We start from the raw sequence: 22,079 nt of genomic DNA, 5'->3' as shown, positions 1-22,079 counted from the left end.
GCTCGTTTACATACATTAAGCAATTAATTTTCTCGCAGTCTCCCTGTAAGGATGTCCCCAACCCACACCCGGAGAGGGATTTGAACTCCACAACAGTCTGAGCTGGCTGGGGTTGGGGTAGAGGCTGGGTTGCTGTCTCAAGCGGGAAGGTCTAGGGTCCCAGGTTGGGCGAGACCCTGAGAGCACATTACCTCTGACCTCCCGGCTCCATACAGAATATACTCTCAAGTAAGTCATTGTGTTTCAGGGGCTGATGGATCGGGCAAGTCCAAACCCACCCAGGCACCATGGCCTGGAAGGTGGTTCAGGTCTGTGGGAACATTTTGACCATGCTTCCTGCAGGACAGAGGGCACATGGGCTCTTAGAACCTTCTGGATTCTAGTCCAGAGGCTCTGTTTCAGAGCTTCCATTTCTCACCCAGCAAAATTGCAAACCACTCAACTCTCAGTGGCCACAATAATGGCTACTTGTGGGTAATGGGGAGCCTCCCCTTTAGCCACTTTCTCCCACTGGGCTGCAGGGGTGGAAGTACCCAATCCTGGGATAACCTGGCTGTTGTGAACTTGCCCTGGGCATTTTCCCTGGCTTTTTAAGAAGAAACAGGTTCTGTTTGTCTCTCTTCCTTCCAAGATCACCAACCAGAGGAGGAGCGCATCCTATTCACCAGCCCCCAAACCGCCACCCCTTGAGGAACATTTAGAGACGGGGGCAGGAAAGTGGCTTTTTCTTGTCTGAGGATGCTATGATTTCTGGCTCCCGGGGGCTCTGGGAGCCTGGCTCTTCGTAACGTCCCTGCTTCCCCATGTATCCTGGAGCCACTTATTAGGATAATGATTGCTGTTCTTTTAATGGTCACTGAGCACAAAGCTGGGGGATGTGGTCTCTTCCCCCAGGGAGGCTAACCAGGCACCCGAGGTGTTAGGAACTTCGAGAAGGGAAGAAGAGCAGATGAGCGGCCTCTGAGGGTGACAACCCCTTTGGGGAGCCTCCCAGAATCAAGCACTAGTGCTGTGGGGCTGCGGCTTGATGTTCTGCCCTGGTTCTGCCCTCATCTCTATGGCTGGGCCCCCTGCAGCTCTTCACCAAGAGCCAGGCTGATTGGTTTCTATCTCCACCCTCCACACGTGTTCTTCCAAGGCGGGCAGAGAGACTTTGGGCAGCTGGCGGGGAGGAGCAGGAGGCCTCACCAGCTGGCCCTGAAGGATCTTCAGATCACAGCCAGGCTGGGCAGTGGAATCGAAGTCGGAGGACCTGGTTCAAGGGCCCGCTTGGATGCTTCCTGGCTATGTGGCTCTGGGGACGCTCTTACCTCTCTGAACTTTCGTATGCTTGTGTGGAATTCATCCTTACCTTCCAGGGTTGTTGGGAGGATTATGTGGATAATACACAAGCGTGCGCTTTGGGGACCAGAACACTCTGTATAAAGGAAAGGGATTCTTGCTTCCTGTCAGAAACACCTCTACCACGCCCTGCACCTCTCACCCAGCAGGGAGTGGGTGTACTCCCTGCCCCACCCTGGTCTTCCCATCCTCTGCACATTTATAACTTCTTTACCCTTTCAAGGCTGCTTTTAATGTTTCCTTTAACCTGATTTCACTAGTATAAAAATTTGGGGTGGAGTCTGGGGGTGGAGAGAGGAGGCTAGGGAGTGCAGGGGCTGGTTTCCCAGCACCCACTCCTTAGAGGGGGCCCTGTTGGCCTGGTGCCTTGGACGGTGAGCTCCTGACTGCCTGTTGTGTGGACCTGGTGCTGGCGTGCGGGGGACCAAAAAGGATTTGGGCCCTTTGAACATGGCAGGGGGAGGGGAACGGGTGAGCATGGGAGGTAGAAGATGGGTGGGCCCTCTGCTCAGCCAGCTGGGAAAGCCCACACACCTCCTCTTCTCAGCTCCCATCAGCCTCTGCTCTCCTTCAGCTTGTTGAAAAGGATGGAGGTAGATCTGTTTCTGCCTCTTCTTGGGGGCAGGAGGGAGTGGAGGCTTTGTCCCAGAGAGAGGCTCCTGAGTCAGTTCCCCATGCTTCCAACACACACACACATACACACACACCCCTCCCAAACCTTTACCTTGAATTGGTCTTGGGCTTGGGCACTGAGGGTGGGGAAGATGATGCTGGGGGACTCAGGAGACCTGGGGGAACAAGGGCTTGAGTGGGCGGGAGTGAGGCCCCCAGCCTGGCACGGGGGTGTGCTCATGGGCGCTGGGTGAAGTTTGCATCGCTGCAGATGGCAGCTGAGCCCAGGTAGCAACTGCTCAGGAAGCCTGTCCGCATGGTGCTTTGGATCGGAGGGGCTGGGCTGGAGAGGGAGGCTAAGTCATCAGGAGGTTGTTCCCAGGTTGTGCAGGGCAAGTGAGAGACTTACAGACCAGGCCAGTCTGACACAGCTGCTCTGGAGGGTCTGTGTAGACACATGGGACCTGGGCCTTTGTTGTCTAGTTCTACCCAAGAAAGGGACAGAGACCCCATAGCCCCATGCCTGGCTCTACTCATTACCCACCACCTCTGCTCATGGGACCAACTCTCGGATGGGAGGCTGACCTCCCTTCACCGGCCTCCTCCTCATTTACTGCCTCTCTGCCCTATAGGTTCCCTGCACCTCTCTCCCTACGCCCAAGCCTCCTCTCTGGGCACACCTTTGCCTGGAATGTTCCTGAATGGCTGGCCACCTCCTCCAGGAAGGCTTTGTGAACTAGTCAGAGGGAAGCTGTGATTTCTCCTCCTTTGTGTCAGCTGCTCAAGCAACTCATAAAATACCCTTTCTGGGACTTCCCAGGTAACTCCAATTACCTCCTTCCACACCCTCTTATCTCGGGTGCTGTCATCCATCACCCTCTTTGGTCCTGTCCCCTCCTGCCCCCATATCTTCTGAAGGCCACACCCAGTGTTGGGAATAGGCGCTTAAGAACCCACGTCCCTCTTGTGATGATGTACAATGCTCCCAAGAGGGCACTTCATCCAGGAAGCCTTCAAGAGCTAATTAAGTGAGATTCTTTTTTTTAAGATTTATTTATTTATTTGAGAGAGAGTGAGCAAGCAGGAGGAGGGGCAGAGGGAGAGGGAGAGAGAGAATCCCAAGCAGACTCTGTGCTCAACGTGGAGCCCTATGTGGGCCTCAATCTCATGACTCCAAGACCATGACCAGAGATGAAATCAAGAGTCAGACGCTTAACCCACTGAGCCCCCAGAGTGAGAGAGAATCTTTACCCCACCCTGGAGACCCAGGCAACTGCCACGGCTCCATCTGACTCTGCCCCAGTCCTGGTTGCCATCTCCTGGGGTTTCCCCAGAGACCTATCACCCACACACCTCCCCACAGATGGGCCATCCTCCCCCTACGTGCTACCTCTGGGACGCTTGCTGGGGCACAGCTGCTCTTCCCCCAGCCCAGGGCTCACTATCTCCCTTCCCTTCTGATCTCTCTACTCTGCTTAAAATCCCCCTGTTTCTAGGAAGGCTTTCTGGATTTGTCCAGAGATAAAGGAGCGCTCACCCCCTTCCCATCCTTCCCTGTCTGCCCTTACAGCTGCCAGCTCTTGCAGTTTTGTATTTGTATCTGTCTGGGCTCTCGTGCACTGTCTCTCTATCCTTCCTGGCTGGCTGCTTCTCCAGAATCAACCCTGATGGACTCTGCATGGACAAGCCCTGTCCTGAGCAGGGCCTCAGGGGTTGCCCAAACCCAGCTCATTCAAGTTGGGCAGTGCCCATCATCTCTGCTGATCTTCTCCACACTTCTTAGTTTTTGAATCTACACCATCTCCTGGTGCTGGGACACAGCTCTTTAAGGGTCTCCTAGCCCTGTGACACTTTCTTTGGCTTTCATAAAACTTGGGCATTAGTCATGACCCTATGTGAGAGGAGTGAGGTCTGAGCAACAGGGAGGAGCTGGGTGAGCCACTGGGCTGTCCCCCAGTGCATCTAGGGCAGGGCCCCCCTTCAGCCAGCCAAGCTGCTCCCTGGCCCACCCACCTCTCCTCTCACGGGCTTCCCCACCAGCACCTGCAAGAGGCTCTATGGTTTCTCCCTGAACCTACCCACGCACCTTCCTGCAGGCAGCTTCCCCTGGTGGCTTTGCTGTCGTCTGTGGCCGCTCTGGGTCCGAGCAGTCGATCAGTTAATACAGGGCCTCCAATTTCAGAATTGTACCTTAGTATTTGTTTGGAAGCTTTTTCTTCCTGTCTTTTTTAGCACTAGGACTGTTTCCCTGAATCTCAGGAGGAAAACAGCTATCTAAACTGGCCTCCCACTGCACTTCGGACACACCTGCCACACTCCTAGCTCAGGGCCTTTGCACTGGCTGTCCCTTTTGCTAGAATGCTCTTCCCTTGGCCACGAGGCTGGTTCCATTGCTGCCTATGGATCTTTTCTCACCTTCAAATAGGCTCCCTGAATCTTCTTTTTAAAATGGCAATCTGGCCTCCCATTCCCAGGGCATTCTTCAACAGGTCTATCTTGCTCTGATCTTTTTCTTTTTTTCTCCATAGCACTTAACATCTTCTAACACACTCTATAATTGACTTACTTATTTCTTTATTGATTATTGTCAGTCTTTCCTCTTTTCCCCATCGAACCAAACCAAAAGGAAACGAAACTCCATGGGGGCAGGGATTCTGTCTGTCTTATTCATTGATGGTTCCCAAGCACTTAGGACAGCACTGGGAATATAGGAAGATATAGGAAGAATATAGGAAGTGCTTAGTAAATATTTGTTTGTGACTGCATGTGTAAGTGAATGGAAATCTTGGACAGTTTCGATATTTGATGTTGGCAGAAAATGGCAACTTGTGGGAAGACCTGGCCCAGGCCCCGAGGAGAACACCCAGTTTAGAGCCCTGGGGACTCAGGGCCCACCGCAGCTTTTTCCTGTGTGAGGGTGGGGATTTGCTGAGCACCTGTGGGACCAAAGCCCGATGGAAACCCAGAACGGTGGAAGCAGGGCTGTGTTGGGCCTGGTGAGACAGAGGGTTTCTCTTTCAAAGTTGCTATTCGTTGTTACAGTGTTTGTGTCCTAAGCACAATTTTGGAGGAAAAAAATTGTTTTAAAAGACTCTCATCAGTCCGAGTATTTTGAAAATCCCGTGTAGGGCCTCCTGGGAAGTTGGCGGCCAGCAGAGGGCAGCAGATCCCCACCGCTGGCAGGGGGAGGCCGAGCCCCGGGTGCAAGAGCCCCAGACGCGAGGAGCTGCCTGCCTGCCTACCTGTCTGTGGCTCAGAGCTCGGGACTCTGGAGGAAGATGCCAGAAACAGTCTGCTGACACTTCAGCATCCACCCATGTTTGCTACTGGACGGGCTGAGCTGCCCAACACAGCTACTCTCCCTTAGCCATAAAACGAGAACCACGGCGGCGACCATGACCAAAACAATAGCAGACATTTGCTATGCCCCCAACTGTGCCCCGGGCTGGGTGCTGAGCACCTCAGTTGTGTCCCTGTGTGTCATCTCCACAGCGACTCCTTGAAGTAGGGATGATTTTCCCACTTGACAGGCAAGAGGCTTATTGAGATGAAGAGACACAAGAACACGGGGGTGACCAGCATGGGTTCTGGAGTCCGGATGCCGCTGCTTCCACCACTCAGCCTCTCTGGGCCTTGGTTTTGTCATCTGTCAAGTAATAATAAAGGAGGTTTAAAAGGGAATAATAAAAGTACCTACCACATACGGTCATTGAGAGAAACAAGTGAGCTAAAGCATGAAACATCACTGCCTATGACTGATGACCTCCGGTCGCACGGCTAGTAAGTTTAGGGCCTGGGATCTGATGGGGCTCTGCCCACACTGAAGCCCATGGGTTTGAACCCCGTGTCGTTGCTGGGGGTGGGTCTCCGGGGGGACCATCGACCTCTTAACAATATAGAATCTTCCAGTTCCGGAAGAGAGTCTTCTCTATCTGTTTGTCTTCTTTGATTTCTTTCATTGTTGTTTGTGGTTTTCAGCTCCTGGATCCTTCCCATACTCTGTGAAGGCTTACACCGAAGCATTTCATTTTTGGGGTGCTACTGTAAATGATATGTAAAGCATGTTATTTATTTATTTTGAAGATTTATTTATTATTTGACAAAGAGAGAGAGAGAGCACAAGCAGGGGAAGTAGCAGGCAGAGGGAGAAGCAGGTTCCCCACTGAGCAGGGAGCCCGACGTGGGGCTCAATCCCAGGACCCTGGGATCATGACCTGAGCCGAAGACAGACGCTTAATGACTGAGCCACCCAGGCGCTCCGGGCCTGACTTTTTTTTTTTTTGCTGTTGTTGTGAGATTTAAAACTACACATTCAATTCCTTTAGTAGACCTACAGCCGTTCGGGTAGGACTGGTTACACAATTTATGGGGCTCAGTGTGAAATAAAAATGCAGGGCCTGTTGTTTAAAATTAAGAATTTCAAGAATTTTCAAAAATTTCACATTTCAAGATTTTAATGACAGTAGTCAATGAACCACGTGTGGGGCATTCTCTGGTGTTGGACCCTGTGTGATTTTGCACAGGACACACACTAAGAGTTCTGGTCACAATTCTGATGTGTGTGTGGGGGAGGTGCAATTTCCCACACCAACAAGCAATTCTTGGATAGCTGCTGGATGTCCGGCAATTCAATTCAATTCTGACATTATCTGCCTGGAGATAGCATCAGATTCCACAAGTTAAGGCTTCAGTCCTATAGCACCCCCTCTGTGTCACCCCTACTCCCACTTTAGATGCCAGGTGCCAGCCCAGGTTGTCACCTGGACTTCTGAGCAACCAGCTATAGATTGGAGCTTCCAGTGACCCTCTCTCTGGATCCTATCTGTTGGCTACAGCAGTTTACAGAACTCAGAGAAACGTTTTACTTACTAGATTACTGGTTTATTATAAAAGGATGTAACCCAGGACCAGCCAGGTGGAAGAGATGCATAAGGCAAGGTGTAGGGAAGGGCATGGAGCTTCCAGGCCCTCCCTAGACACACCACTCTCCTCACATGTCCGTGTGTTCGCTAACCCGGAAGCTCTCTGAACCCAATCCTTTTAGGTTTTGATGGAGGCTTCATGATTGATCCGATCCATTCAACCTCCAGCCCCTCCCCGCCTCTGGGAAGTTCCAACCCTCTAATCACTGGTTGGGTCCCTGGGCATCTAGCCTCTCTCTTTAGGTACAGTATAAAGTCAGCTTATTAACATAACAAAAGACAACTTGATCACTCTTTTCCCTTAGGAAATTCCAAGGGTTTTAGAACCCTTGTGCCAGGAAGAGGATGAAAACTAAATATCTATTTCTGATTACAAATCACAATATCACACATGCCCATGAAACCGGCCGTGTATTTGGGTTATTTTTTCTTGAATGAGCTTTGGTAATTTGTGTTTTTCAAGGAATTAGTCCATTTCATCTAAGTTCCCAGATTTCTTGGCATAAAAGTTTCCTTTATTAACCTTTTAATATCTGCAGTGTCTGTAGAGATGTCCCTCTTTCACCCCTGCCAGTGCTAATTTTTGCCTTCTCTTTCCCCGCCCCTTGTTCAGTTTGGCTAGAGGTTTACTTTACCCATTTTATCATTCTTCTGAAAGAACCAGTTTTCAGTTGTATTACTTTGTCTTTCTGTTTTTCAATGTCATTGTTTTTCTGCTCTTTTCTTTACCATCTCCTTTCTTCTCTTTGCTTTGTGTTTACTTTGCTATCCTTTTCCTAGTTTCTTTCTTCTTCTTTTTTTTTTTAGAGAGAGAGAGGTTGGAGGGGGAGGGGCAGAGGGAGAGAGAATCCTAAGCAGGCTCCATGCCCAGAGAGGAGCCTGACGCTGGGCTTGATCTCACAACCCTGAGATCATGACCTGAACTGAAATGAAGAGTCCGACACTTAATAACTGAGACACCCAGGCACCCCTGTTTTCCTGGTTTCTTAAGAGGGAAGCTTAAATAATTGATTGGAGACCTTCCTTCTATTCTAACTTAAGTATCCAATGTGATAAATTTCCCTCTAAGCACTGCATTAGCTGCATCCTAAAATTTTGATATGCTGTGTTTTCATTTTCACCCAGTTAAAATATTTTCTAACTTCTCTTGTGACTTCCTCTTTGATCTGTTTGTTATTTAGAAGTATGTTGCTTGATTTTCAAGTATTTGGGGATATTCTCCAGATATTGTTCTGATACTGATTTATAATTTAATAACACTATGGTAAGAGAACATGCTTTATATGGGGTTGAGTTTTTTAAACTCATTGAGATTTGTTTTATGGCCCAAAAATGGCCTGTTTTGGTGAATGTTCCCTGTTGTTACTTGAGAAGAATATGTATTTTTCTGTTTTATGGGTGGAATGTTCTACAAATGTCATTTGTTAGGTTGAGTGATAGTGTTTAGGTCTTCTGTAATCCTATTGATTTTCTGTCTACTTGTTCTGTTGATTACTGAGAAAGAAGTGTTTAAATCAAGTATGATTGTGGATTTGCCCATGTTGCCTTTCAGTTCTATCACTTTGTGCTTCATGTATTTTGAAGCTCTGTTGTTAGGTGCATACATATTTAGAATTGTTATGTCTTCTTGTTGAATTGACCCTTTTAACAATATAATATCTCTTTACTGTTGGCAGTATTCCTTGTTCTTAAATCTAATTTGTCTAATATTAATACAGTCATTCCAACTTTCTTTTGATTATAGTTTTTATGATATACCTGTTTCTATCATTTTAATTTGACCTATCCATATCTTTATATCTAAAGTGGATATTTTGTAGACAATGTATATTTGAATCTTTTTAAATCCAATCTGACAATCTCTGCCATTTAATTGGGACCATTTACATTATGTGTGATTATTAATATGGTTTTATTTAGAGCCACCATTTTATTATTTGTTTTGTTTTTGTTCCTTCTGATTTTTGTTTCTTTGGTACCCCTTTCCTGTCTGTTTTGGATTATTTGAACATTAAAAAATATTCCTTTTAATTTATTTATTAACTTTTGAGTATATCTCTTTGTATTATTTTTTTAGTGGCTATTCTAGAGATTACAGTGTAAATAATCTAATATTTCACAGTCTACCTACTAGAGTTAATATTTTGTCACTTCATGTAAAATGTTATAGTTGTCATAGATACTCATCTACATACATTGAAACCCTGCCAGACAATGTTATAATTTTTGTTTTTAATAGTCAGCTATATGCTTTAAAGAACATGAGAGAAGGAAAATAGTCTTATATTTATTCAGTATTTACCATTTCTGTTACTCTTCCTTTATTCCTGAAGTTCTATGTTTCTTTCTGGTATCACTTTCTTTCATTCTGAAGAACTTCTGCCTTAATTTTAGAGTAGGTCTGCAGATGGCAAATTCCCTTAGTTTTCTTTCTTCTGAGAATGTCTTTCTGGTTCCCTCCCTGCCCCCCCCCCTTAAGGATACTTTTGCTGGCTATAGAATTCTGGATTGACATTCCTCCCCTTCCCCCGCCCAGTACTTTAAAGAGGTTTTTCACTTTCTTCAGCCTTTTATAGTTTCTTTTTTTTTTAAGATTTTATTTATTTATCTGAGAGAGAAAGAGTGCATGAGCATGAGTGTGGGGGGCAGAGGGAGAAGGAGAAGCAGGCCCCCTGCTGAGCAGGGAGCCCAGTGCAGGGCCTGATCCCAGGACACCAAGATCATGACCTGAGCTGAAGGCAGATGCTTAACTGACTGAGCCACCCAGGTGCCCCCAGCCTTTTATAGTTTCTGATGAGAAATCTGTGGTATACATATACATAATGTGCCATTTTTTCTCTAGCTATACATAATGTATCATTTTTCTCTAGTTTAAATTTTTTTTTCACTATTTTCTTTTCTCTTTATTCTTCAGATTGGATAATTTCTATTGATCTATCTTCAAGTTATTGACTTTCTTTTGTCCTTTCCTTTTTGCTATGGAGCCCATCAATGACTTTTAAATTTTAAATGTAGTATTTTTTTAGTTCTAAAATTTCTCTTTGGTTCTGTTTTTATAGTTTCTGTTATCTGCTGAGAATTCCTACCTTTTAATTCACTTCAAATGTGTTTACCTTTATCTTATGGAACATTATTATAATAGTGATTTAAAATCTTTGTGTGATAATACCAATATCTGTATCATCTTGGGAATAGTGTCTGTTGATTTTCTTTACCTTTGAAAATTGGTCACATTTTCCTGGTTTCTTGATGTCAAAATAATTTTAGATTGTATCTTGGACATTTTAAATATTATGATGTGTAGACTCTTGGTCCTACTAAAATCCTCTGAAGAATTTTCTGTTTTGTTTTGTTTGTTTAATAGGGAATCTGCCTAATTAGGTTCAGACTGAAAGTTCTTCATCTGTGGGAAACTTAGTTCAATTGCGATTTTCAAGCCTTCTTTGCTTGCTGATTTGTGTTTGTCCTGTGTCTATCCACTTAAGGTGTGTCTGAAATGTGGGCAGTGACTTAAATGTTACTTCAGTTCTCAAAGCTTTGGCATGATATTTGGGTCTTTCATGCATGTGTAGCTCAAGGGAGAGCCCAGGACTTGTACATGTGTGGATTTACACACAGAGGAATCTGCTCATCCAGTTTTTCTCTCTCATCCCTTCCCCCGTAGAAAGGGCCTCTTTTCCTGGCTCCTCCTGCCAGAAAGATCAGGTTTGTCTTGGAATTTCTGCTGCCATGCCATGGCTGCTGCATAGCTTCATGACTGGGATCTGCTCTCAGGGCAAAGCCATGAAAGAAAAGAGAAAAACATGAGGATTCCCCCTCCATATTTTCCTGCCCACAGGGGCCCCCTTCCTCTGGTTAGAAAGATGGGATTTCTATTAGAGTTCTAGTTGATCATGTTGATGGCTCACAGCCTTACCATGGGGGCCTGCCATGTGAGCAGAGGGAAAAGAAATACAAAGCTTCTTCAAGCTTTGTCTTCCCCCCATGATCTACCAGCTTTTATTTACTTTTTAGAGTCCTCTAATAGTTGTGCTGGATTTTATCCAGAGTTTTTAGTTTAGTTGTAATCAGTGGGAGAGACAGGCTATAATAGGCTTACTCCATCATGGATGCAACTGGGAGTCAACTTAGTCTTAACAGGATCACCCTGTCTGCTTTTTGGAAACATGCTGAGGGAGGGTGAGAGGAGAAGTAGAGGGTCCAGATAGGAGGTTATTGCAGTAATCCAGGCAAGAGTGGTGGTGGTTTGGACCTCAGTGGTAGTCATAGAGGTGGTGAGAGGTGGTTGGATTCTAGATATTATTTGAAGGTAAAGCTGACAAGATTGCTGATGGATTAAATATGGGGCTATGAGATAGAGGGAGGGTTTGAAGATGATTCTAAAGTGTTTTTTGGCTTAAGCAACTGAATGGATATGCCCTTAATATGGAAGAAGCAGCATGGAGAGGGAAGAAGGAAGGTGAAGAGTTTGTTTCTGGACATGTTTAGTTTGAGATGTCCATTAGCTACACAAATGGAGATGTCAATGATTTGTGTCTGTATATACCAGCCTGTAGTTAATGGAAGGTCTGGGCTGGAGATACAAACTCAGGAGTCATCGACATATGGATGACTTTTAAAGCCATAACACTGATTGGCTGAGATCACCTATGGGGTAAGACAGAGAGAGAAGAGAAGAAACTAGTGAATGGAGCCTGAGGAGTCCCAGTATTGGCTTGCTGTCTTACCCTAGAGGTTGGAAGCAATGCTGTCCAAGTGGCATGTGTCTGTTAAGGTCTAGTCAGGAGATAATAGAACACAGCAAGTGAACAGGGGAAGTTTAATATAGATAACATTGGGGATGGAGTCATGAAAGATTGACTAGTAAGAAGTCCAGAGAACTGTAAAGAGTACAGAATGACAGATATAAGGGGCAGTCCTTACCTCTACGGCCCCAAGGAAAAGCCATGACTGAGGTCCCAGTCTCACTGGACAAGGCACAGCACTGCTCACTGGATTCCAGAGAAGTCACTGTGGTGCTGTACCAGTGGAACTTGCTGGAAATCTCCCATCCAGAGCTTACCAGAAATCCACCCTCTAGGGTGCTGGGGAAAGCTTTTCATGAGGAAGTGTTTGCTGGAGGCACTTGCTATGAGATTGCCCAAGAGGGGTGCTGGGAAGCTCCTGGCTGCTGGGTGCTACTGTGAGCATTGTGGGGGCCTGATATTATAGAAGTTGTGTTGCAGGAATCTGACGGCAGAGAAACTGCTGAGAGAGCTCAGTGGAAGGAAAGTCCTACTCCTGTGATGTCTCTCCATCGTCCCTGGAAATGCCTACTGATGAGGCTTAATTAGCACCGTGCCAGCTAGCAAAGGAAAATATCCAGAGGATCAGATCTGTTTTCACAGGGGAGGCAATAAGGGTGAATTTGGAACTAAGGCAATAAATTGATAACCAGCACAGGGTAGATGTAAGTCTGGCTGAGGAGAGGCACCAAGGCCGGACGGGGGCTGCCTTGATGTTGCCGCCACCTGAGGGGTGTGTGTGACTTCACACATGGCAGATGAGGTGGCTAGTGTGGAGCTCCCGGAAGCAGGAGGGCAGGGGGCTGGTGAGTCCAGGGTCAGGCAGGCCTCAGGCTGTGAGCAGAGCAACCTGTAAGTTCTCAGGTTGCTGACTGAGCAAGGCAGAATCCATAAAGATGAAAGGTGTGCTTCTTGCTCTAGGAGGAGGACTCTCGAGGTGAGGCAGAGCAGCAAACAGTCCCTGCGTGAGATGTGTGCCCTGATGGAGCGGTACCCTGGGTGCTGGTCACGAGCACCCCTTGGCTGCCTCCTGCCCCCACCTGAGCTATCACTTGCAGGCTATGTTATATTCAGCCCCAGCAGGATCCCCAAACTGGGCACGCTCTCTGCAACCTCTTGGTTTGGCACACCTTGTTTCCTCTGATTGGAGTACTTCTTCCTTCTTTGTATGGCTAATTCATCACCCATCACATCTCTGCTGTGACATGACGTCCTCCAGGAAGCTTTTGATGATGCTTCAAGTCTAGGTCGGGCCTCTCCTCTGTGCATTGTAACATCAATTCCACTCTTAACACAGCACTGAGCATATCAAGACGTAATTGTTGTCTACCTGTCCATTTGTCAGCCTGGGATGTAAGCTCTTGGATGGCAAGGACCAAGTCTTGTTCACTGCTGTTTTCCCAGCATCGTGCCTGGCAGGAAGTAAGCATTTCACAAGTGTCTGTTGGGTGAATGAATAAAGGATGAGAGGCCAGAGTAGGGTGCACGGAGGGATGGCATGGGGTGGAAATATATGGGCAGATCATCAGGGCTTGTATGCCATGTTAGGAAGTTTGGGTTCTTCTGGAAGGCAATGGGGAGCCACTGAGGTCTATAAGTAGGGGAGAGCCATGATTAGTTTTCTATGTAAGGCCTTTCTAACAATATCATAGTGAGTGAGCTGGATGGAAACAAGTGTGAGGGCAGAAGGATGAGTATCCTGCAGCGGTCCCAGAGGAAGTGGGGCTGGGGAAGGACCTGGGGAACAGGGGCAAGTGTCTGTGTTGGTCAGGAGGTGTAGGGCAACACCTGGAGAGGAGTGGGCTGCTGGGCACTTGTTCTCAGGGCCTTTGCTACATTTATCCTCTCCCCCACTGAGCTGCGAGCTCCTGCAGGGAAGGGCCTGAGCCCTCTTTCCCCTCTGCTTCCCCTGTGCCCAGGATAGCAGCCTCTGCCCTTGGCAGGTCCCTGGGGTGGGGGGTTGGGCTGGTGGGCTGGTGGAGTCTAGGAGGCAATCTCTCCCATCAGCAGTGTGATCCAGAAGGAGAAGCCAGAGTCCTAGTGATGTTAGATTGGCAAGTTTATTGAAAACCCAGCAATGCAAAGTACAGTACCAAGAGGCACCCCCCCCTTCCCAGACCTCCCTGGAGCTTGCAGACACAAACCCCCTGCAGTGGACAGGGTCGGGTCTCCTTCACACCACCACAGGGGCAGGGTCCATGCAGCAGAGCAGAGCTCATGGCTCCATCGGCACCCACATGCACATTAAACCAACAACGCAAGAAGAGAAGCATTGAGGACATTTGCCACTCGGAGAAGAACCATCTCAGGGGGCTTAGGGATCCCTTGGGCCACCAAGGACTATGGATCCTTTCAGGTGAGGAAGAGAAGGAAAGAACCTTCTCCTGCCAGGGAAAGGAAGAAGGAAGCAAAGGGCAGTGGGCTAAAGACGCCTGCAGTGTGGACGTCAGCTCTCCATTCTCCAAATTAATCCAAAGCTATGGATGGCAATAGTGCCCAAGCACCTTCTTTTTGGCTTTCGACTCTTCTTTTTCTCCCTAGTGCACTGATTTGTGTAACTGTAAGGAATGTGCCTTTCTTCAGGCTGTTCAACTGAATGGTGAAGAGTGATCCAAAGAGCGGAAATGTGGAGTCAGGGAGAAGCCAGTCTACTGGGGCTGCAGAGAGAGCATCTAGGTGATGAAAAAAAATCCCCCGAGGACAGGGGCCAGGCAGATCAATCCCTGGGGAGAGCAGAGTTGCCTTCCTGGCAGTTGGGGTAGCTGGAGCCCCCTCTGGCCTAAAGTCCAGACGCCTGTGGGACAGAAGCAGGTGACATCGAGATGGTTCTTCCGGGGTTGGTGGCTCACTGGCGCTGGCCTCTCAGTACTTGGTCCGATGGGAGGTGGTGGTGGACATGAAGCGGACGCTGGAGCTGCGGCTGCTTCGGCCCCCACTGCAGCTGCTGAAGCCCCCCTCGGTGGGCAGCAGGCAGGGGGTGCTGGGAGCGTAAGCCTCGCCCATGAGCACCGAGCTGCCTCGGGAGCCTGCGCTCAGCAGGTCCCTGCTGGCCTTGATGACCTGGGCCCCGCCCAGGCTGGAATCACAGGTGCCGCCGGACTGGATGCCACTGCTGCCCGAGAAGGTGACTCCACTGTGGGAGAGGGTGGAGCTCGCGACCAGGGGCTCAGGCCCGCACACTATACCGCCTCGGGAGCTGCTTACGGCTGCGGGAGGGAGAGGAAACTGTCAGCGACACAGGCTGCCCACGCCTGGGGGCCAACCTCCATGCTGTCTGCTGGGAGCAGGGAAGGAGGGGACAGGGAAGGATGGTGGCACCGGAGGAAGTGGTCCCTATTGCCTACCCAGACAACACCCACTTTTCCCTTCTTTTGCCTGGGTGACTCAAAGGCCGTGACTCCACTAAAGTTAAACATTCAGATTAAAATGGGAGAATTCAGCCAGTTCCCCAGGTCGCATATAGTCATAAGTTGACTGTCATTTATATATGGCTGAAGTCAGGTTGGGCGGTGAGCTGGATTATCCAGACAACTGGAGCAGTAGCTCCCATAAAGCCATGGGGCTTCTCTCTCCTAATTATATCATGCTCCTTGGGGGTTCCCACATTGTCCCTCCAACAGGAGTCCCTTGCCAGTTCTCTCTTGACCCACTGATGTCTCTGCTCTTTAGCCCTCTGGTATCCATTGGGCATACCTCCATATCCCAGGATGCCAATCCCACTAAAGCTTGCTTAGACCAGCCCTGTCTGTAGAGGGCCCCCCCTCTCCTTCCCTCTCTTTTTACTGGAATCCTTCGCATCATCTGTGACCTCCACTCAAGCTTGACCTCTTGCAGAAAGCCACTCCCTGCTACCTCCCCCTCTCTGAGGGCAGGTCATCTGAGGATGAGTAGCTTTGACTACCTGACCCACCCAATGTAGCACTCAGCTCCACCATACATCTGTGTAGATTTGTACTTTTGGATCAGAAATCTGGGTTTGAGTTCTGGCTGTGCCACTGACTAGCTTTGGGACTTCTGGTAAACCACATATTTTCTCTAAGTGAGCATAAAGGGGAGTGCTAATGCTATTCCTCTCCACAGGGCTTGAGGGACAGGTTGACAATGGATAGGGCTCATCTCAAGATGATTTTAATTCTAGAGAGCAGGAGCTGGGCTTGCCTTCTTTGTGCCTACCTTCCCCTGCCCTGCAGTGCCCACCATAATCCCCAGCATGCTTTGGGCACAAACAATATTTTGCCTGGTAGTAGCAGCAGGAAGACTTCTGCTCATCCTTGTCCCATCCCCTGCCATGGGTGTGGGGGCGACTCCTTGGCACAGGTCTTTTCATTCCTTCTCTGGTCTTTGTCCCTGAAGGACAAGACCACTCAAAGGAAAAAGGCTGACTTTCTTCTGGAACCCTTTCCCCCCTATTTGGCCCTGCAAACCTTTGTGATTGCTTTCTCTAGGGAATGAAGGCTCTGGGGAGATCTCAGACCTCAGCTAAGGGATGCTCCTAGTCCAGGGGCTAGATGGTCCTCGCTCCCCTGACTTTCATGGCCAGCCCAGCATGGGCTCCTAATCCCAACATGAGCCTGAGTTTGAAGGAAATTTGCAGAGCTGCAGGAGAGGAATATGAAGAGGAAAAAACTTAAGTTTCTTACATATGTTTACTGGTCCAACACCTTCGCAGATCCTGGGGAGAGAAAGAAATAAGTGAGTTCACAAGCAGTGTTGGTCCCTGAAAAGCTGCTTGCTATCAGAAAGGCTTTCTTGGCAGAGTGGACCGGTGGTTCTTACCCTTAGCTTACAAGCATCCTGGGAGCTTTGAAAAAACACATGTTCCTAGACTCTGCTCCAAAACGATTGAATCAAAATATTTGAGGACATGTGGTTTTATTATTATTTTTAAACAGATAACCAATATGCAAAACATCCTATGATTCTGGTGCAGACTGTCTAGAAACTTGCGTTTTGGAGGCAAAAAGCTGGAACCATCTTCTAATTCCCTGGCAAGGGCAACCTAATATTTGCAGAGAAGATACTGCTACCTTTAAAGATCACTCAAACTGGCAATTCTTCACCTGGTCCCCTCTCCCATTTAGTCATTCTAGATGCCTAAGTCTGACCTCCCTCCGGCTGCACTAAGAGCTCTCACCGGATCTCCTCGCCCTCCAGCAGGCGCCTATAGGTGGCGATCTCAATGTCCAGGGCCAGCTTGACGTTCATCAGCTCCTGGTACTCGCACAGCTGCCGGGCCATGTCCTGCTTGGCCTGCCGCAGGGCGCCCTCCAGATCCGCCAGCTTGCACTTGGCATCGTTGAGGGCCGCCTCGCCCTGTTGCTCTGCCTCGGCCACTGCAGCCTCCATCTTAGCTCGCTGCAGGAAGGGGGCATGCAGGTGGGCTTTGGCAGGGACTAGGGGATCCCCGGGTGGGGTTAGAAACACAGCCCCCCTTCCTCCCTCTGGGGCTTTCTCTCCTCTCCTTTGCCCACCTGAGCCTTGGCATGCTCAATCTCTGCCTTCAGTCTCTGGATCAGGCGGGTCAGCTCATTGATCTCATCCCGTGTGTTGCGCAGGTTGTCACAGTGTTGGCCAGCTGTCACCTGCATCTCCTCGTACTGTGCAGGGAGAGGGGGATGTTATGAGGGTCCAAAGTTTGAGTGCAGACCACAGCCCCAACTGAGTTGGGAAGCCTTCGACTTCCACTGGGTCCACTCGGTCGTACATGAGTCTTACTCTAGCTAGGGCTGCCTACACCCCTTCCTCAGCCCCCCACTCCCCTTCCCACCTTGGTCTGGTACCAGGCCTCAGCATCAGCCCGACTGCGCCTGGCAACCTCTTCATACTGGGCCTTGATTTCGTTGATGATTCCATCAATGTTCAGGTCCCGGCTGTTGTCCATCTTCACGATGACCGATGTCTCTGAGATGTGTGACTGCAGCAACTGGATTTCCTGTGTTGGAGGATGAGCAAGACAGTTGGGCCCAGGACTCTCCATAGGGGCCCCAGGAGTGGCTTCAGGAGCAGAGAGCATTGCTCATTTGTTCAGAGCAAAGTGATGGAGCTGACCATCCAAACGGAGGACAAAGAAAAAGACATGAACAGAGAACTATTTCAGTTTGAAATGTTATATACTCGAAGACACCTCTTTAACTTCTTATTCACCTAGGTGAATACATGGGGCCTAGGAACTTGGCAGAGGAGAGTGAGAGCCATGCTAGTGTTGAAACTTTTCTTTGGCTTGTCCACAAAGTGACTGTGCTGGTCATGGATCATCGAGAGTTGATAATATTCTAGAACATGGTGGTCTAGGAAGTCCTGTATCTCAAGTCCTTAATAGAACCAGGAGCTTGGAACTGGCCTGTAAGGGCTCCAGAGGGAGCTTTCTGATGCCTTTCTGCTCAGAGCCAGACATTAGCTCTGGCTGATTCTGTACCAGACCAAACAGACCACTTACCAAGCAAAAGATAACTAGTTCATTTAGCCAATTAGGTCAAACACAGTTTTTCTTACATCTACTAGCAAATCAGTTTTTCAGAGTCTTCTGATTGGTAGAGAGGAAGGGATGCTCTTAGACCCCAGTCTTTGGGTTGGCTAACGAGGAGTTGGAGCGTAGATCTAAGGAGTTTATTCATAGACCTGCTGAGAAGTCTGCTTGCTTACCTTCTTTTCTCCACTTGTAGATAAACTGACATTTAGAGGATAATAGATTGGAACAGGAGGAAGATGTACGATACTAAATGTTAGAAATTATGCCAGTCCAGACAAAGCCCCCCAGGAGTCCAGGCTAAGCACAGATCTCTTTGTTTGGCTCAGAGGGGATGAATGCTTACCGCCATATATAGGGTTTTCAGAAAGTCAATTTCCTGAGTTAGGGTATCTGCATTGGCTTGTAGATCAGACTTATTTAAGAAAGCTGTATCCACATCCTGCATAAAAGAGAGAAGGAGAAAATGGTCATCACTTGTGTACTGTTTAAACTTGGCAGAGTCTGGAGATGGGTGGGAAGATCAGGCCAATCCCCACAGGGCCAGGCCAGGCTTTGGGATAGGTGGGAGAGCCCTTGGAATGCAGTTTAGTGACTGTTGTTCTTCTCCCTACTGCCTGGGGGCTGCTGGACATTTTTGAATGCATATTTATAGGAAAGGAGCATATGGATAATCTAAGACTCTTAAAAGGCCATCTCTTCAGACCTCTGCTCTTGTGAAGACCCAATCCTAAATAATCTGAGGCCAAATCAGAACTCCAAAGGGGACCTGTTATGACCTTAGAGGTTCCACTCTGTGTGAGTGGCCCCAGACTCCACGGGGCTGCCTGGGCCGTTTCAGGTGGGGTACGGGGGGGTGGGGCAGGTTTTGTCTTGGGAATATTTTCTTGTCTGGAGGAGAAGCTTGCTTGGACCTGTTGCTCTCCCTTACCTTCTTCAGAGCCACAAACTCATTCTCAGCGTTGGCCCGGAATCCCACCTCTTCTTCATACCTGGATGATAAGGATTGAGAGGGTGAGTTCTCATCTGAACTGACAGGCAATTACTCCCAACTCTCCAGTGAGCCTCTTAAGACACCTCTGCTACATCTAGGAGCACGAGTCCCTGTTGCCACCTACATATTCTCATCTACTTTGTCTCATCTTTAGGACCTTTTATGAGCCTGTGGCCCTCAGATTTTCCAAATCCCTTTTACTTTCTCAAATTAGATTTGGGGTCTGAAAATGTGGACCATTGCTATGCTCCTCTGCTAGAAAAGACTTGGAATCATTGCATTTGAATATAGAGAAAGTAGGACCCAACTCACTGCTGAACGTGAGCACTATTCTCAAAACCAGAGGGCTGTTTCTGGAGTCTACTGTCCATTCCCACAGACCAGACTAGGGACAAACCATGCCCAATTCCAAGACTCCTTTTTATTCAGGACCCACAGAGGGCCTCCTCCTCCTCCCTTACATATCGTTGCCCCTACTAGGGTGAGTATTGAAACCAGCATTCAACCCCGGTTTGTACAGCTGCTGTTATTTGAACATGGCAGCTGCTTTGGGAACCAAACACTGCCTGTCCTTGGTCTATGCAGTCTAGATGCCACTTACTTCTTTTTGAAACCCTCAAGGACATCCTGCATGTGGTTTCTCTCAGCCTCAAACCGGGCCCGGTCGCTGTTTGCTATGTCCAGGTGCCTCCGCAGGTTGGTGATATAATTCTCGAAGAGGGGCTCCAGGTTGCTCCTGGCACATTTCTGCTCTTGGAGGAAGTTCCACTTGGTCTCTAGGAGCTTATTCTGCTGTTCCAGGAACCGCACCTAAATCCACAGGGGCAAAGAAATGGCACCTGAAGAGCTTGATAGAGTCACCTACATGTCGACAAGTTCTTCAGGTGGCCAGAGATGACTCTCAGCCCCATGTTGACATTGTCCTCTTGTCTGTTGACTTTCATTCCTCCTCTAACTCAGTAGAAACTGGAAGAGTACGTCTGTGACCCCCTCCTCATGCTCAGTCAGGCTCAGCTGCAAACAGAAGCTATTGAACCAAAGCACTTCAGTACCATGTCCTCTCTACCCTCCAAGAAAAGTGCAAGCTGGTGCACTGGGAAGTTGGAGAATTTGATTCTACTTGAGCTGGGATTTGCCTATATCTAAAAATGGATTGGCCATCCCTCACAGGGAATGAGGAGCAGAGTAAAGTATATTGGGGTGGGATAAGGCATTAGGAGGTGGGAATTCTCAGGTCATAAGTCGTATCCACCATCCCAGATGCTCCATCAGCTGAGAATTGTTGAGCTGGAGGAGAACTTGGATCATTTGCTCCGCCCCCTCATTTCAGAGATGAGGAACCTGAAGCTCACAGAGGTGAGTTTCCATTCTCAGATATAGAGGACTCCCGCTCCATGGAGACATGGTTTGTGGGATGTCAGTTCCACATCACTGTTTCTCTCATCAGTCTGAAGATCATGACTTCCCATGGTGGTTTCCTACAATTTCCCTCAATCTAGACAACTCAGCTGAATCTGGGTACCCCACATGAGGAGTATACATTCTTTCTTTTGTGCAAGAATTACTCAGTTCCATTCTCTACTTTCTTGAGCCTGAGCAGATGTGGCTACCCAGCCTCAGAGACTATGACAATCTCAAAAAGAACATGAAGATCTCAAAGGTTAAAACCCTTTAAACAGGTAGCCAACATCTGCCCAAAGTCCTAATGTTTCTAGCCTGTTTGGGAGATATTTCTAAGTGACTAGGTGCTAGGTCTTAGTTTGTCCAGATGCCCTCAGATTTGGCTGGGTGTTCCTCTTTCCTCCAGAAGACAAAACCACTGTCTTAGTATATCCCACCATGCAGCATTTCCTCAGGTTTGTCCTTGTTTTGCAGCAGAATGACCCAGAAATTGTATTGCAGTGCCTGAAAGATGTGGGTCAAGGCTGATGCCTCAGGCCTGGGTTCTTTCTTCTTACGGGAGAGGACACCCCAGTGCATTTTAGCTCTTACCATCCCAGACCCCGAGATTGAGCTGTCATAGGTACCTTGTCAATGAAGGAGGCAAATTTGTTGTTGAGGGTCTTGATTTGCTCCTTCTCATCCTTCTTCACCCTCTGGGTATTGGGATCAATCTCCAGGTTGAGGGGGGTCAGCAGGCTCTGGTTAACAGTCACTGCTGTGATAGATGGGGTTGCTGGAACTCCAGCTCCTCCAACTCTGTAACCAAAGCCATAGCCAAGGCCACTGCCAGCTCCAAATCCCAGACCAACACAACTTCTGGCCCCAAAGCCCAGACCAGCACCACTCCCATCACCAAAGCCAAAGGCCACCCCCCTGCCAGCACCAAAGCCAGCTCCACAGCGGATGGGACGAGGGCCTACAGCTGCTCTCCTGGGTGAGCACGATCCAAAAGTGATGACGCTCCGACTCCCAAAGCTGCCAAGGCCCCCAAAGCTGGGCCCACTCCTGCAGGAGACAGAGCTGGCTCGGAAACGGTTCAGGTTCTTGGGGTTCACTGCAGAGCAAGAGCTGAAGTTGCCCATGTGGCACCCAGAGCTGACTCGGTAGGAACGGCAAGACATGATGGCTTCCTGGGTGAGGACAGAGCGGGGATTGCAGAGTGGGGCGAGCTGGAGCTGGGAGTCCTTCTGAGGCTAGTGGATCCCTTTCCCCCTTTTATGTGTCTGGGGATCTGAGGATTGGCCCCATAAAAACGCAAAAAAATCCATTTGGATGCATTTATGAGCTTGGGTAGTTAGCAGAAACTCTTCATGCCTGTAACCTTGTTAATAATGAGCTAATCTCAGACACACCTATTCTCCTCAGGATCAGGGCTATAACATCAAACCTATAAACATTAAAAACACATAAACACATAAACATTATGGTCCTATTTTTTCCCCACAAGTCCACCACAATTGCCATTATGGGGACATAAATTTGCTTTGGTCATAAATCCAATAGACTTTTTAACTGCA

The 22,079-nt window shown here is 48.5% G+C and overlaps 1 protein-coding gene across 2 annotated transcripts; it reads right to left on the bottom strand.

The window, feature by feature from the left end:
• Positions 1–14,521: 14,521 nt before the first annotated feature.
• Positions 14,522–21,683, bottom strand: KRT84 (keratin 84). 2 transcript variants are annotated; one of them, XM_045868140.2, is made up of 10 exons: positions 21,473–21,683; positions 21,147–21,352; positions 19,721–19,929; positions 19,057–19,117; positions 18,472–18,567; positions 17,427–17,591; positions 17,131–17,256; positions 16,794–17,014; positions 16,300–16,331; positions 14,522–14,865 (listed from the first exon to the last, which is right to left on the bottom strand). In XM_045868140.2, the coding sequence occupies exons 1-10, from the start codon at positions 21,681–21,683 to the stop codon at positions 14,522–14,524; spliced, it is 1,671 nt and encodes a 556-aa protein (XP_045724096.1). The 2 variants fall into 2 exon arrangements, with proteins under 2 accessions (XP_045724096.1, XP_045724086.1); XM_045868130.2 differs by having other exon boundaries at positions 21,147–21,683.
• Between the last annotated feature and the right edge of the window lie 396 nt (positions 21,684–22,079).

Source organism: Mirounga angustirostris, unplaced genomic scaffold, assembly GCF_029215605.1.
Source record: "Mirounga angustirostris isolate CCGP_5_RB_7025 unplaced genomic scaffold, mMirAng1.0.hap1 SCAF_5, whole genome shotgun sequence".
Classification (NCBI taxonomy): domain Eukaryota; kingdom Metazoa; phylum Chordata; class Mammalia; order Carnivora; family Phocidae; genus Mirounga; species Mirounga angustirostris.
This window is presented reverse-complemented; position numbering and strand designations above follow the sequence as displayed.

Coding starts and splice junctions, on each gene's coding strand:
- KRT84 (XM_045868130.2), bottom strand. CDS start 21,683: ATGTCTTGCCGTTCCTACCGAGTCAGCTCTGGGTGCCACATGGGCAAC. Junction 16,332..16,793: donor CTGGAGGGCGAGGAGATCCG/GTGAGAGCTCTT, acceptor TTCTCTCCCCAG/GATCTGCGAAGGTGTTGGAC. Junction 14,866..16,299: donor TGTTGGACCAGTAAACATAT/GTAAGAAACTTA, acceptor TCCCTCCCGCAG/CCGTAAGCAGCTCCCGAGGC.